The sequence below is a fragment of the Lupinus angustifolius genome, chromosome LG11, assembly GCF_001865875.1.
Source record: "Lupinus angustifolius cultivar Tanjil chromosome LG11, LupAngTanjil_v1.0, whole genome shotgun sequence".
Lineage (NCBI taxonomy): Eukaryota > Viridiplantae > Streptophyta > Magnoliopsida > Fabales > Fabaceae > Lupinus > Lupinus angustifolius.
In genome coordinates this window covers 8,296,604-8,312,566 of record NC_032019.1, presented here as the reverse complement: position 1 = coordinate 8,312,566, position 15,963 = coordinate 8,296,604, and the positions used below count along the sequence as shown (strand labels likewise).

The 15,963-nt window shown below is 31.1% G+C and overlaps 2 protein-coding genes across 3 annotated transcripts; one reads left to right on the top strand and one right to left on the bottom strand.

The window, feature by feature from the left end:
- Positions 5,398 to 10,229, top strand: LOC109359319 (HVA22-like protein c). 2 transcript variants are annotated; one of them, XM_019603935.1, is made up of 5 exons: positions 5,401 to 5,605; positions 5,697 to 5,723; positions 5,816 to 5,938; positions 6,735 to 7,014; positions 10,022 to 10,229. In XM_019603935.1, exons 1-5 carry the CDS (start codon positions 5,544 to 5,546, stop codon positions 10,088 to 10,090), a joined length of 561 nt encoding a protein of 186 aa, XP_019459480.1. In that variant the 5' UTR covers positions 5,401 to 5,543; the 3' UTR covers positions 10,091 to 10,229. The 2 variants fall into 2 exon arrangements, with proteins under 2 accessions (XP_019459481.1, XP_019459480.1); XM_019603936.1 differs by lacking the exon at positions 5,697 to 5,723 and having other exon boundaries at positions 5,398 to 5,605.
- Positions 12,942 to 15,752, bottom strand: LOC109359152. The gene is made up of 3 exons (XM_019603709.1): positions 15,181 to 15,752; positions 13,622 to 13,808; positions 12,942 to 13,476 (listed from the first exon to the last, which is right to left on the bottom strand). The coding sequence occupies exons 1-3, from the start codon at positions 15,699 to 15,701 to the stop codon at positions 13,267 to 13,269; spliced, it is 918 nt and encodes a 305-aa protein (XP_019459254.1). The 5' UTR covers positions 15,702 to 15,752; the 3' UTR covers positions 12,942 to 13,266.

The window sequence follows — 15,963 nt, the reverse complement described above, 5'->3', positions numbered from 1 at the left end:
CTTCATTTTGGGTAAACCAACAACTAAATCTTTCTTAATAAGTTTATTCAAATGTTCCATGTATATCTGAGCAATTCTTCTATGCCAAAGTCATGCATCATGATTATCATTTGCTACTAAACATGTTATAGGTAAAGTAGAATCCATGTCAATCATATATATTATTTACAATCCATGTCAATCATATATATATTATTTATTCTCTTACCAATAAGTTTAGAATTATTTGAATCCTTACTTTCAATGATGCACTTATCTGGATAGAACGCCACATGAAATCCGTTGTCGCATAATTGACTTATGCTTAGAAGGTTGTGCTTGAGTCCTTCAACATATAGTACACATTCTATAGTTGTTGAGGGTGGATTTCCAATTCTATCAACTCCAAGAATTCTTCCCTTGTTGTTGTCACCATATGTGACATATCCTTTGTCCCTTGGAGTGAGGACAGAGAAATTACTTTTATCGCTTGTGGTGTGTTTTGAGCAGCTGATATCCAAGTACCATAAATTGCAGGCGTCTCTCAAATTTTCCTACAAAACAAATTAAAAAGATTTTCTAGGTACCCAATGTGATTTGGGTCCTGCGAGGTTAGCACTTTTTTCTATCCATTTGTATTTGCCAGATGACACACCATATTTTCTAATATGACAAGTGTTAGGTGTGTGACCAATTTTATCACAGTAAGAACAAGTGGGTAAATTTTTATGTGTCCAAGATTTTATTTTAAAAATAGGATTAATTTGGACACTTTCTTTATAAAACTTTACACTGCTTCCCACGATTGTTTTTCCTAAGACATTCTCATTTTTAGCCATACGACTATTTGCGTAGCCAAGACCTCTACGATCTATTGAATGTCTTTGGACTTTTATGATCTTGTCTAAATTGTGACTGCTCTTGTTGAGTTTATTAAGTTCAAGACTTAATGTTGAAACTTTAGTTTCAAGAGCAACACATTTTTGACATGAGGAAGAAGTGGGTTTTTCAATATCTTTCTTTAGAACTTTGTTATGGCTTTCCAAAATAAAGATTTCATTTTTCTGTTTTAGGAAAAGTTTGGAAAGCTTAACATATTCTTGATGTAAATCATTGAAAGCATTTTTTAACTTATCATACGAAAAAGTATCATTTGGTTCAGAGTTACTAGCCTCATATTCGTCATTTGAATTATGTGAAGTCATCAATGAAATATGTGATTGCTGCTTAATTCTGAGTTCTGCATTTGAACCATCATCTTTATCTTCTGATATAACATTTGTTCTCCTACACTTCGTGTCCTTCTTTCTTTTGAAAGAATGATGATTTTGTAGGGCTGGACAAGCATATTTTAGATGATCTGGTTTTCTGCATATTGAGCATATAGATTTTTGCTTTGATGTTGATGTTTCACTATCTATTGTAGACCTTTGTACTTCTTTGGCTCCATGTATCCTTTCTAGAGTGTTCCAAATTTCTTTCGACGTTTTGCAACTTGACACTCTAAGGAATTCTTTTTCTTTTAGAGCCGACACAAGAATATTTTTGGCTTTAAGGTCGTATTGCACTTTCTTCTTGTCTTCATCATTCCATGAAGATTTAGGCTTTATTTCTCTCATACTGATTATAATTGTGAAGGGTTCATAGGGTCCTTCTTCAATGACATTCTTTCAATGACATTCCATATGTCTAAGTCTTGAGATTCAATAAAGATCTTCATTCTAATTTTCCAGAAATCATAGCACTCTCCAACAAAGCTTGGAGGGAGGTTGATGTTGAAACCTTCTCCTAGGAATGATCTTGAGGCCATCTTGATATAGGATCAGACTTGAGAATATCTTACTCAAATGTAGCTCTGATACTAATTGTAAGAATGAGATTGCAACTAAGAGAGGGAGTGAATTAGTTGACTTAAAAATTATGGCCACTTTTTCTGCAAAAAGTAAGAGTTAACGTGCATCGGATAATATTGCAGAAATAAACAAGAATAAGTCAAAGAGGTAAGGGAGAAGAGATTACACAAGGATTTTATACTTGTTCACCTTCTTGTCCACCGAAGGGTACGTCTAGTACTCTTGCAGCATAAGAGATTTTTCACTAAATATTATGAGTTGTAATTACAATATCTGACCCCGAGATCTCTTTGTACCTTACACACTCACTAATATTTATACCCTTGGAAAACACCTTTCCAAGTAACTCTATCCCCTTTCTATTCACACCCTGTGAAAGAAAGTTATTACAATAAATGAAGAATTTCATGATGGCTTTGGATTGCCTTTACAATTATGAAATATAATAACACTTGCAATGCAATCAACTATTTTATATACTTAATAATAATGCTCTTTAAGTTTATAAAACTTTGAAACAATTTACGTCAAGCAACTCTAAAAATGACTTTGAAAGTTTGAGTGCAAGTTGCTTAGAAGTGCAGAAAATTATTTCAGAAAAGTGTAGGAAAGTTGTGAGAAAAGTGTGAAATAGTTGTTTTCATTGTGAATTCTAATGCCTTTAAATATGATTTTCAATCACCCATTGTGCCTTTATAAAAGAGTAGAAATTGTTTGGAATGAAGGCATTTCGTTTGGGATGAAAACTCTTGAGTTTTAAATATGAAAAATCTGAAAAACTAATGTAACAACTCTCAGTAATCGATTACATCATTGAGTAATCGATTACCCAAATGTTATGTCCAACAGTGAATTTAAAATTCACTTACATTAATCGATTACAGCAATTTGAGTAACCTGTTACTCAACTTTAATAACACTGGTAATCTGTTACTCAAATACAGTAATAGATTACTTTGATCAATTTTGAGTTGGATAACTCTTTTCTCACGCTTGTAACCTGTTTACTTAGATGAAGTAACCCGTTACACACTATTTTTGAAAAATGTTTTAAGTATTTTTAAAGTGTTTCAACTTTCTTAAAAAATAGTTTGAGCATTGTTACTTTGTATATTTAAGAGTTTTAGGATAGAAGTACCTATAGCGACTTAATCTAATTATCTTGAAGCTTTAATCTTCTTTGTCTTCATAAGTATTCTTCATTTTCTTCTTTTTGGTGATGTTGGTGTCTTCATCAAAACCATGCCAAGGTCATGAGCAAAGATATTCTTCACACTTTAAATAGGCTTTCCAATCAGTCATTGTGCCTTTATAAAAGAGTATGAGTTGTTTGGAATGAAGGCATTTCGTTTGAGTTGTTTGGAATGAAGGCATTTCGTTTGAGTTTCAAATCTGAAAAACTGATGTAACAGCTCTCAGTAACCGATTATAGCAAGTGGGTAATCAGTTACCCAAACACGACGTTTTGAAAAATTACATTGAGTAATCGGTTACTCAAACTTTCTGTCCAACAGTGAATTAGAATTCACTTAGAGTGATGGTTACTCAAATTTGAGTAATCGGTTACTCCAATTCAAATTTTGTTGGATAAGTGATTCTCATTCATGTAACCTATTACTCAAATTTCAGTAACATATTACACAATATTTTGAAAAATGTTTTCTTTTAAAACTTAAAGTGTTTTAATTTCTTTTAAAATATTTTGAGCATTACTACTTTGGTATATTAAAGAGTATATGATAGAAGTACCTATTTAGACTTAGACTAACTGTCTTGAAGCTTTAATCTTCTTGGTCTTCATAAGTAATCTTCCTTTTATTCTTTTTGGCGATGTTGGTGTCTTCATCAAAACCTTGTCAAGGTCAGAAGCAAAGATCTTCTTCATAATAACACATTTTGATTGGTCCAAAATCCCATTGGGGTCACCAATAAAGACAGAGGATCTTCATCCTCGTGTTGAATATGTGCTCAAAGGACTTTTCTTTGAAAACATCATTTTAAGGACATAATTACAAAGCATATATAAAAAAGTGTAAGAAAACACAGTATATCATGGGTTTGGCTACTGTGTGGCAATGGATGGTTAAACTCCTGAAATTGTAACGTTTTGATTGCAAAGCTAAAATCATAAATTCTTAATTATTATTATGAATTTAATATGTATACAGTGACAGTGTGAGAGCTTTTTACACTGTTAGCAAATCATTCACCATTAATTTGTTAACCACTGTTGACTCTCAAACAAAAGTAATACAAATTAATGGTAGATGATATGTGTCAAAAACTTTACATTGTCAATATATAAATTTTAAACTCTTATCATATGCTTCAATTCCTTAACTAGGGCATGATATGCATAAATAAAGACATGCAGTATTCAAATAGATGATATTATAAAAGACTATTATAAATTATAATTCTGGTACTTGACTTTCTATGCATCTATTACTTTCGTTCTTAATATTATCGAAATTATAACATCTTTCTTGAAATTGACAAAAACGATTCGTGTTACTCCCTAACAATGACACAAGTGAATAATTTTAACATGGTTTCATGAACTAATATGCATAACTCCAGTAATCACAAGAACAAATGTATAATTTGATAATGTCAGAGACAAAACTAATAAATATACACAGTTAATTATTAAAATGGTAATTTACTCAAGCAATAAACTGTAATAATATTTTATTGACATGATGCTATGTGATAATGGGACAAAACCAAAGCCCTACTTATTTATAGTTACACTAACAGTAGAATCCTATCTTTAGTCAAATAAAGAAACATGTCATAAAATAATAAATATAAAATAACTTTTAGGAATTCTTATTATAAAATCTACGTATTAGAGTGATGAGAAAGGATGTTGGAAGTGTAGCCTATTATTATTTTCAGAAAAATGACATATCCGTTTTCTAATGAAGTTGTTATTCTTGGATTCATTTATTGGTCAATTAACAAGACCATGTAATAACATATCTTCCAATATTTTAATTTCTTTTTGCTATCCTGCACTCCAGATACTTCAAAAAATTATATTCCTTCATTGAAACACTAAAGAGATTCAGTTTGATTTTATATTAACAAGGATGTTAATGAGAATAAGACAAAATATTTCACCAATGCGTAAGCGTAATCGATGGGAAAACTCTTGGAGGACTAAATTAGAAAGCATAATCTAAAAAAGTATATTGATTGATTTAATTTAATAAAAATATAGTAATATCTCATACGTGGCTGACAGCTACAGGTTATAGCTGTGCCAAATTGTATATTTGTGAATGTTACAGTCCACAAAACAAAACAACATCAGCATTCGGTGCCTCTTTTATCGAGCTTAAAGCAACTAGTTTTTTTGTTATTCTACCTCAGGAATTAATTTATTTCATGACTAATCCATTCATTCAACGATATCTCTTACTAAATTTAATATTTCACATATTATGTTAATTAAAATTTATAAGAATTTTATACCACTAGATCAATATATGGTTAACTAAATAAAGTATTGATTCTCCAAAAAAATCAGTTTTTTCTCAGAAAAAAACATATTTTGCCAACTTTCCCGCATTTTCTTTGTTACTTTTAGGATCACTCCTTTTCAAGCCTCTTTGAGTCTTTTCTCCCACTCTCTCTGTCTCTGCTTTAATCAAACCCTCTTCCCCAGTTCCACATAAAGTAATACAACACCATTGTAAGTTGCATATGGGTGCTTCCGGCAACAATTTTCTCCTAGTCATCGCCAAGAACTTCGATGTTTTTGCTCTGTACTTCTCTTTTCCAATATATATCACTAAAGTTTCAAACTTTTTTTGCATATTGCATTACATCCTTATATTTTAACCTTTTTTTTTTCAGGCCCTTGGTCACATTGGTTTACCCTTTGTGAGTGTACTTTTGTTTTGTGGATTTTATGTTTGGAACAATGTATGTCTGAAATATTAGCTTATTGGTTTACCCTTTTGTGTTTGTGACAGATATGCTTCAATCAGGGCCATAGAAACCAGGTCTATAACTGATGATCAACAATGGCTTACATATTGGGTTCTCTATTCTCTGATCACACTCTTTGAGCTCACATTTGCCAAAGTACTTGAACTGTAAGTTTATTAATGAGTGGATCTGGAAAAAATTGCTTTAGTTGGCAATTGTTTAGATTAAAAACACCTACTTTGAACTTTTGGACATGAGTTTGTTCTTAAAAGGTACTACTAAAGCATAAGGGGAAACTTTACTGTATATGTTTAAGACCTGTAGTGTTATATATGTTGGGCGATAAAATCTCAACAAGTGAATAAAACCAATGAAGCATAGATGAGAATATTGCATTGGATGAATAAACATACTAGTCAATTAGGATTATAAATGAATGTGTGATAGTTTGAGTATGTGTGAAAGAAACCTTTCAATTTTTAGGTACAAATGGGGCCAAGAAAAACCATAGGCAAAACAATTAGACACGATTTAGTTATTAGTGATTTGCCAAGGGAATCGATATATGATAGAACATTATAACGTCGTTCCTTCCAGGTAGCTGACCACACCTGGGGAGACTAAGGGTTGGTTGTTGTTGTAGTTGTTTTGGGAATTTCGGAAACTACAATGGTGGCCACAATTTAAAACCATTCTAATAATAGTTAGTTTGTTACATAATCTCAAGTAAATGATTAACTTCTGAATGTTTTCTCTGTTCTTTGAAAAGGACAGTGGACTAACTGCCCTGTGCACTACTGTAGAGTGGCTTCAACCAATAATACTGGTCAAATTCACATTTTGTAGTATTATTTGGTAAAGATGTCTAATAAAAATCATAACATGAGTTTGTTCTTAAAAGGTTCTATTTTTTTATTTGCTTAGTAACAAAATGTTGAGAAATAACTATGTTGCTAATTTCAGGCTTCCTATTTGGCCTTATGCCAAGTTGATACTCAGCTGCTGGCTGGTTCTGCCACACTTCAATGGGGCAGCACATGTTTATAGGCACTACGTTAGACCATTCTATATGAACCCACAATTGCCTCAAATGCCACAAATGCCACAAATGCCACGAGCTGCGTCTGAAATGTGGTATGTTCCAAAAAAGAACATGTTTTCTAAGCAGGATGATGTTCTAACGGCTGCTGAGAGGTACATGGAAGAGCATGGTACAGAAGCATTTGAAAGACTCATAACCAAGGTACAACTATAGCCTAATTTTTGTTTCTTAGAGTATCTGCAATTCTGAAGTTAATACATAATTTTAACAAAGTTGATCATTGAGACTATTTTTCTTGCTTATGTTATTGGAGCTTGTATATCATATAAATATATAATTCAAAACTTTCCCACCCTTATATGATATATATAATCTCATTTAATCAGCACTTTGATCCTGAAACTCCCCTCCCCCCAACCGAAACAAGTAGAAGTAAACATATAAATAACGCATCTGCAAATTATAACTCCTGTGTGGAGGAATAGAAACAGAATTGCTGTAACGGTCTTCTGGGGGAGCCATAAATAAAGAGTGACTTTGGTCTCTTTAATTGACATATCCTAAAGAAATTGCTCATAATGTGTTGTGTTTTAACTTTTACTAGTGTCATACATATCTATTTACTATTTAACAAAAAAAACTCCTACACATACATGTGTCATCACCTCATTGATTTGACACATCATCTATCACATGTGTCATGACCTCATTCAATCTATGTTTTCCCTCCAAAAATTTCTTGCCCACAAACCTCCTTCATATACATATGTCATCACCTCATTGAATTGCATCATCATCTATGACATGTGTCATGACCTCATTGAATCTATGTTTTTTCCCTCCAAAAATTACCTTATACACATACATGTCACATCATCTATGATATGTGTCATGACCTTATTGAATCTATTTCCCTTCAAAAAATTTGCTCACAAAATGATTTATTATATTAATATTATTATTAAAAATTATTATTATTATCTGAATATATTATGTGTGTAAATGTTTTAAATATTAAACTTCCAATATTTTTTAACATGTTAACTATTAGTAATTTTACAATTTGAATACATAACGTGTTCAAAATATTTAATGTTTATTATTATTATATATTATTATAATATGAATATATAACATGTGTAAATGCTTCAAATATTAAACTTCCAATATTGTTAACGTGTTAGCAATCAGTAATTTATTACACATTATTATTACAATTTCAATATATAACGTGTTCAAAATATTAAATGCATATTATTATTATAATCTGAATATATAACGTGTGTAAATGCTTTAAATATTAAACTTCCAATATTGTTAATGTGTTAACTATCTGTGATTTATTACACATTATTATTACAATTTGAATATATAACGTGATCAAAATAATGCTTATTATTATTAAATATTATTATAATATAGATATATAACGTGTGTAAATGCTTCAAATATTAAACTTCCAATGTTGTTAATGTGTTAGCAATCAGTAATTTATTACACATTATTATTACAATTTCAATATATAACTTGTTCAAAATATTTAATGCATATTATTATTATAATCTTAATATATAACGCTTATAATGTGAATATACAACGTGTAAATACTTTAAATATTAAACTTCCAATATTGTTAATGTGTTAACTATCTGTAATTTATTACACATTATTATTATAATTTGAATATATAACGTGATCCAAATATTAAATGCTTATTATTATTACATATTATTATAATCTGAATATATAATGTGTACATGCTTTAAATATTAAACTTCTAATGTCTATATGTATGAAAACTTTAATTGAATATTGCAACGTTCAATGTCTACATTTATGAATATTGTTTTATCATCTATAATAACATGTGTCATCATCTCCTCAAAAAAAATTCTTCCAAAAAGTTTATACATATACATTCATTTTAATCATCATGCATGATTTATCTATCAAACACATTAGCTATCAATAAATTTTCCATTAATGATTTACATTAAACATTAACCTTAAATATTTTTCCCACTAATAAATTACATTACACATTTTAATCGTCATGCATTATTTGTCCATCAAACACAATAACGTTTTCCAATTTTATAACAATTTGAATATACAAATTGTTAATAATGATAATAATTGCATTAAATAAAGTTAATGCGCTTAAAATATAAACATCTTCCAAGTTTGAATTTTTTTAAGTTATAGAAATAAAATATAAATTTACGAATCAGTTACAAAACAGAAAGAATCAATTACCAACATAAATCAAAACATATTAGAAATAACAGTTATTACAAATTTACTTATGATTTCCAAATTTTAAGCAATACTCATTATGAACATAAATTTGCAGAATTATAACTAATAAATTTATATTGTGATAATCAATTGATTTGATTTATATTTTATTTAAATTATTTATGATTTCTAAATTTTAGGCAATGCTAATTGTAGATAAAGTTGTAGAATTATAATTAATAAATAGTTCAATAATAATATATTTCATTTTGTTTGAATATCATAAATAATATGACATATGATTCAAAACTCATGAAGAAATAGAATAGTTTGATTACAGAAATAGAATATAAATTTGTGAATCAGTTACAAAACAGAAAGAATCAGTTACCAACATAAATCAAAACATATTAGAAATAAGAGTTACTATAAATTATAATGTAATATAACGTAAATCATTCGTTATAAACATACATTAATTATGATTTAGTTTTTATTTCAAAATTATGTATTAAAGTTGTTATGAAATTTTGAAAATTATTTTAAATACATAAATGAAATATGTTGTAATTACACATTTAAATAGATCTTAAAACGTTATCAATTAATTCATTTAATCATATTTAAAACATAAGTAGTAGAAAACCAATCATATTACTAATAGAAAGAATAACAATATAGATACAGATATAATATATATGTTCTTAATCATGTAGTAAAAAAGTACCGCCCCGTGCATTCGCACGGGTAACTTGCTAGTTGCTTATGAAAACTACACTAAAACAAGAGAACATTAGAGTCTATAAGAATAAAAAAATTTAGTTGCCGGTTAAAGTTATTTTTATCATTCTCATGCACTGAATCTATAGATGTGATGAGCTCCTTTTCTAGTTTATGTTTCACTTAAAAATAGATGTAATTATGCTTATTTTAATTGTAAAATATATCACTGTAAATTGTTTTTATGCAGACTGACAGAGAACATAGAGCAAAAAGGAATGGAAATCACATGATCTTTGATGATGATTATATATATTAAGTTGTTTTAACCATTAACTTTTTCTCATTTGGTGTTAGTTTGAAAGTTGCTAATATTTCAATAGCTATGTGATGGTATGACTTAAACTCCTGTATTTACTCTAATTTCCATGACATAATATTTTCAATTCACATTTTCTTATGATAGATTAAGTCATAATATCAAGTTTAAGTAGAAGGTATAAAAGAGAAAGGGACTGAAGTATGCCAATTTTATAATGTTTTCTTATATGTTATGTATAAAAGTGAGAAACTAGAGCAGAAATCAAATTCACCAGATTGGGAAAGTTATCAAATGAAACTGATTTTCTCATGTTGTCACTTATAGTCCTCTCAACATTTTCTCATACTTCTCAAAATAACTTAATGTGGGAGCTTGCTCAAACTGTTGTAGTTAACTTAGTTGATGCTGCACGTAAGATATTGGAGGAAATTAAACCCAATGTTTGCATTAATGAAAGCTTTTGGATTTAATTCCCACCAATCCTTATTTCCTGCACAAACACTTTTATCACATTTAATACAAGAAATTTGGAGTTCCAAAATATGCTTCCAAAAGCTTGAACCTGAATGGTATTTTATAGCAAAAGGGCATGCACATTTCATGATATCTAACACTAAAATAGAGAGCCCGGTCAATTTTCGTGAGTTTGTTTCAAAACAAATCAAGAGGTACTGCCAATTCATTAACTCGTATCCTCTTTATTAATAAAGAGGTAAGTGGTCACTTTTGCACTTACATATAGGGATAAAGTTGTTATATCCTTATATCTTAAGGGTAAAAATGTCAAATCATATTACATTTTTTCTCTTGTTTTGGATGTATTTGTCTCTCCATTAACGGAGAAGATCCTAACTCCTAACAAACTTTTCCTCAATGATCACTCTTCATAAGTTATATTCTCTATCACAGACTAATCAAAATATTATTTTTTTTTGTTTTTAAAAATTTCTTTTATTTGCATAATAATATCTGATTGGTCCAACATATGGAATGAGATAGTGTTTGAAATATATGATCCTTATCCTCATCGGTGAAACATGAGTTATAAAGTCCTTCAAAATAATTTTCATGTGAGTTTTTAACGATTATTCATACTTAACATATCCAATAATAACAATCTTGAGCAGTTTTTTATGAACATGTATAGAATATCTAAGTAAAAACTGACTATTTTGATTTCAATCAAACACAAATTTTGTTTTGCACATAAATCTATTAAAAGTTACTCGGTTTTTTTCCATATTCTTCAACAGACCAACTCATGTACACAAAAAAGCAAACCAACCCATATCATCCCATTTAAGATTTATAATTCACTTCTAATGAGAAAAACTATATTACCCTGTCCCCCCTCTTCTTTTCTATCTCAACTCCACTTTCCAACATCATTTAAATCACTTCTCAATATTATACTTAGTTTTTCTTACACTGAATACTTCATTTTATATGATTTTGGTTTAGGTTTCACACTTAGTATTTTTGATGCACCGTTGTTGCAAACATGAACATGCACAAATGCTACTAAAGCTATTATCAAATATGACTTTAGGTCACATGTGAGTATTTTCCCCATATGTGACTGTTTTGAACAAAACATATGTGACCTTGGGAAAAATACCCACACAAACCTGTACTCAATACAACACACTCCCAATGAGGCTAGGATGTATTATCATGCTTTAACACTTTCAATTTTCAAGTGTGAATTTCTTGCATACCTCTTCCATTTATCTTTCCTGCTTCTAGTTTTAGAGTTGTAACATTTGTCGATCTTTGAGTTTTGATGATGGAGTTCGAAGATGCCAAGTACAGTTAGTTTCTCATGTTCAATCATTCATATTTTTTTGGAAACCAAGTATACAAAATAAGATACCATTGCAGTCTCGAACCACCGTTAATTGCCATGCGCCACCTCTCATTGTTGTGCACCACTGCTTAATATCTACCAGTTGGTGTGGTTCCAAATTGGAAAATATGACAAACAGGCCCGCCATAATATCATACTCACATAATAACAAACAGGCCCAGCATAATGTGTTAGTTAGGGTCGGTGAGTAGAGTAAACCACCATTATCAATATACAAGTTCATTGATAGGAGGATAACTAGATTCCAGAATTAATTTGATGGTTGGGATTAAAATAAAATGGTTAGATAAGGTTTTTTTACCAATAGTATATTTGGATCTTGAAGTATGTATCTAAGTAAAAATATTTCATCATAATTGCTTGCAAAAACAATAAAGTTCAAGGGTTCTATGCATTCTCCCTTGATAAAAATAAACATAGCCAATTTTTAATTAGATATATTATTCATTAAAAGTTTTACTATTATATGTAAAATATTAAACTCAGATTTTATATATATATATATATATATATATCAAGTTATTTAGGTAAACAATTATAAAGTATATATTTCTTATTTTAGACACGGTTTCATAAGCAATTTGTGAAACAAGATTTGTAAAACAATATAGTAGAAATTATCTCTCTTTCTCTATCTTCTCAATTCTCATAAGTAGTTCTAAATGCTTGAATTTAATTATTCTATGCATTAAAACACAACAATTATGTTTGGTGAACTTCTTTAGACATCAAACTTAACACCATATCTCTGCAGTCTATACACAAATGTGGTGAGAGAGAAATGAAGTGAGGTGAGAGAAAAGGTATAAACATAGAAAGATAAAATTTCACACGAGCAACTAAGCAGCACCATATTCTTACCTAGGTTGTCAAAGGCAAGCATCAAATTGAAAAAAGCTAGTTCAAATTTAACCAGATTAATCAACCAACTTATATAGTTAAACTATTTGGTTGAACTAAATATACTTTCAATATAAAAATCTCTATAATTTTTAATCCATTAAATTTGCATTACAATAAAAATCATTCACTCCAACGTCCAACCTGGTATTTGACTTAGTTATCCAATAACAGAAACAGTTACAGAAATGAACCAACCAAGCAAGTACAAAGAATAATGGTTCATATCCTATCATATTGTCAATTGCTTTTGGGCTTCATGCAGGATTATGAACCTTAACCATGTCTCCAGGAAAAGCTCTGTTGTCAGCAATTGCAAAGTTGCAACAACCGTCTTTCTATCCGCCGATGTTGGAATGAAATGTGACCTCTACAACGTAAGGGAATACATTACTAGATGACCAAACTACCTTCGCTGAAGGGGCATGAAAGTCTTATTATCAGATGAAGTCCTCTCTTCTTTGAATGGTTGAGTTGAGGGATCGGCTAGACTGGGTACTCTAGGAACGCTACCCTTTCCTCTCTTAGCATTTGGTCCCACCACCTCTATCATGTATTTCCACCCATCAATTGGCCTCCTCCGGCTAAATATGTGAGTCTTTATGAAGCTAGCAATCTGCATACCAGTTTCATAATGTGAATGATAGATAACTGAGGAAGAAATGCCAAGATAACCGACATTACATAAAACCGAAGTATATGCATGAACTTTATGATTAAAAAACAATAACAATGCGCAATAATGAGATTTTAAAGACAACCTGAAACTTGCTATATGCAATTCGTCGCTCAAATTCCTGGAGAAGTATATCTTCTTCTCTTTGAGACATCTCCCATATATTTCCATCTTGATTTTTTGATATTGTTTCCCACCCATCAGGCATGTTTTTGAACTCAGAGTATGGAACTTGTGCATTGTTCAGGTCATTGTTGCCAGAGTCAAAAATTCTAAGGTTGTTCAGAGCATTGAGTATCACATGCACAAATAGTAAAGCATATGTGAGATTTGAGAAAATTGAAAATGCTATATGCCACTATAGCCATGCTACTGTGAGACATGGATATGGACAAAAACACGAAACAGCGGACCTGAGGAATGCAAGGCATACAGGATACAACATGGACCAACACCCATTTATATAACCATACACAGATTGTTGTTAAAATATCCATATAGAGATGGAAATTCTGAATTAAAAGAAAACACATCCATTGTGGAGATCTATTGTTCTTCACAATAAAACCTATTGAACAGTAGTACTCCTTTATAGATAATTGTTTACCAACTTTTCACCACATTTCTTAGAAGCAATACAATATTGCTGGCATTTATATAAGAGAAGGTGCATGACATGTTAGGGATGTAAAACCAATTGTGAGGCTTCACATAAAGCTTGTGCTATTAAGAGAGTTGAACATGAACATGGTATAATAATAACAGAGTATGTGACCTAGTGGTCAGGAATTCAATCCCCACCACTCCATTTCATCTAAGTAATGTTAAATTTCAGCAGTAGATAGAGTGTGCCACTGTGCCTACGCATTTACCACAATCAATGTGCAATGGACTCTGGCATGAATGAGAATTTTAAACTGGTCATGAGCCTTAGCCTAAAGTTTAAGATATTGGGAGTGTGACTTGTGCAATACACTTGATGGAATTTTCAAATGCGCCACTGTCTCAAAAAATCTGACTCTGTAAGACTTATGAACAGAGCGTAATGCTCATTAACATGGGCTAGCAACATATAAAGTTGTCATCAGTATAATGCATTATGCAACCAAGGTTCTAAATTCTCGGCTGCAATATTACAGTTTTGGTAATCTTAACAACAACACTGCGGCCACATTTTCAAGCAATTGGACAATTGTGGTAACTAAAATCTAAAACCCCAGCATGGTCATAACTCAACTTAAAACCACGGTAGCAACTTCAGCTTGACTAAGGGCACGCTTGGATAACCAATTTATTTAAGCCTTACTCTGTAAACATTTCTGAAATAAGCTACAAAGAACTTATTTTCATTCATAAGCTTCTCTCATAAGGTTATTTAAATAAGTTAAAATGAGTTCACAGGAACTACGAAGGTCAAAAGCTACCACAATGAACATAAGTTGTTCTCACAAGTCACAATCCCAAATAAACACTCAAACAAGTAAATATCATAAGTTTAGTTTTGACTATTCAAAGATTAATCTAGCATCCAAGCAAAGAACATGACATAATGTTTTAACATTTGAAATCATAAAAACACAAAAAAAAAATACTATACTAGGCATTTCAACAAACACAATGAAGACATAGAGAGAGGTCACATACTCAGAGCAACTATCAAGCAATTTTTCAATATCACCGCCGCCACCATCATCTCCCAACTTAGTTTCTTCCATCTTCTCAATCTCCTTAATCCACAACCCAGCATGCACCCTCTGCTTCTTCAACCTATAATCCTTCTTCATATTCTCTACACTATAAAGCGCACCCTTCTCTTCCACCTTCTCCTTCTCCTTCGTTCTCCTCCTCCTCTCTTCCCAATTCTCATTCATCTCCTCCACAAAAGCCTTCGTCTCCGCATCAACGGCGGTGGCAGTGACGACGGCGGTGGATTCCGGTGAAGAAGAAGAAGCGAAGTTGACGTCAGCTTCCCATGGAGCACGTGTTTTCGGAGTGAGATCCTCTGGAAGCCATGCCGATTCCCACGCTTCGTTCCATTCATCATCGCCGTTCCTCGACGATGATGACCAGAATCGAGTTGAAGAAACTACGAACGGTGAATTTGTGGAAACTGTGAATTGCTTTGCCGTTGAGATACATGTTCTGATTCCTCGAAACGCTTGCATTTCAAAAATTTCACTACTTTGAAATTGAACTACTGGGAATGGGTTTTTTCTCTGGTGCAACTAAAGGAGGAGAAAACAAGGAGAAATGGTTGGGCCTCGGGCTATATTTTTTCTTATGGGCTTTAACAGGCTTATTGTTAAGCGAGTGAGAGTAATTGAAAAGTAGATGAAGGGTTACCATAAAATGGTATTTGGAAAAATTATGCAAGAAAAAATGGGATAATTAGCTTTTTTGCAAGTATTTTTTTGGTGTGTTAAATTA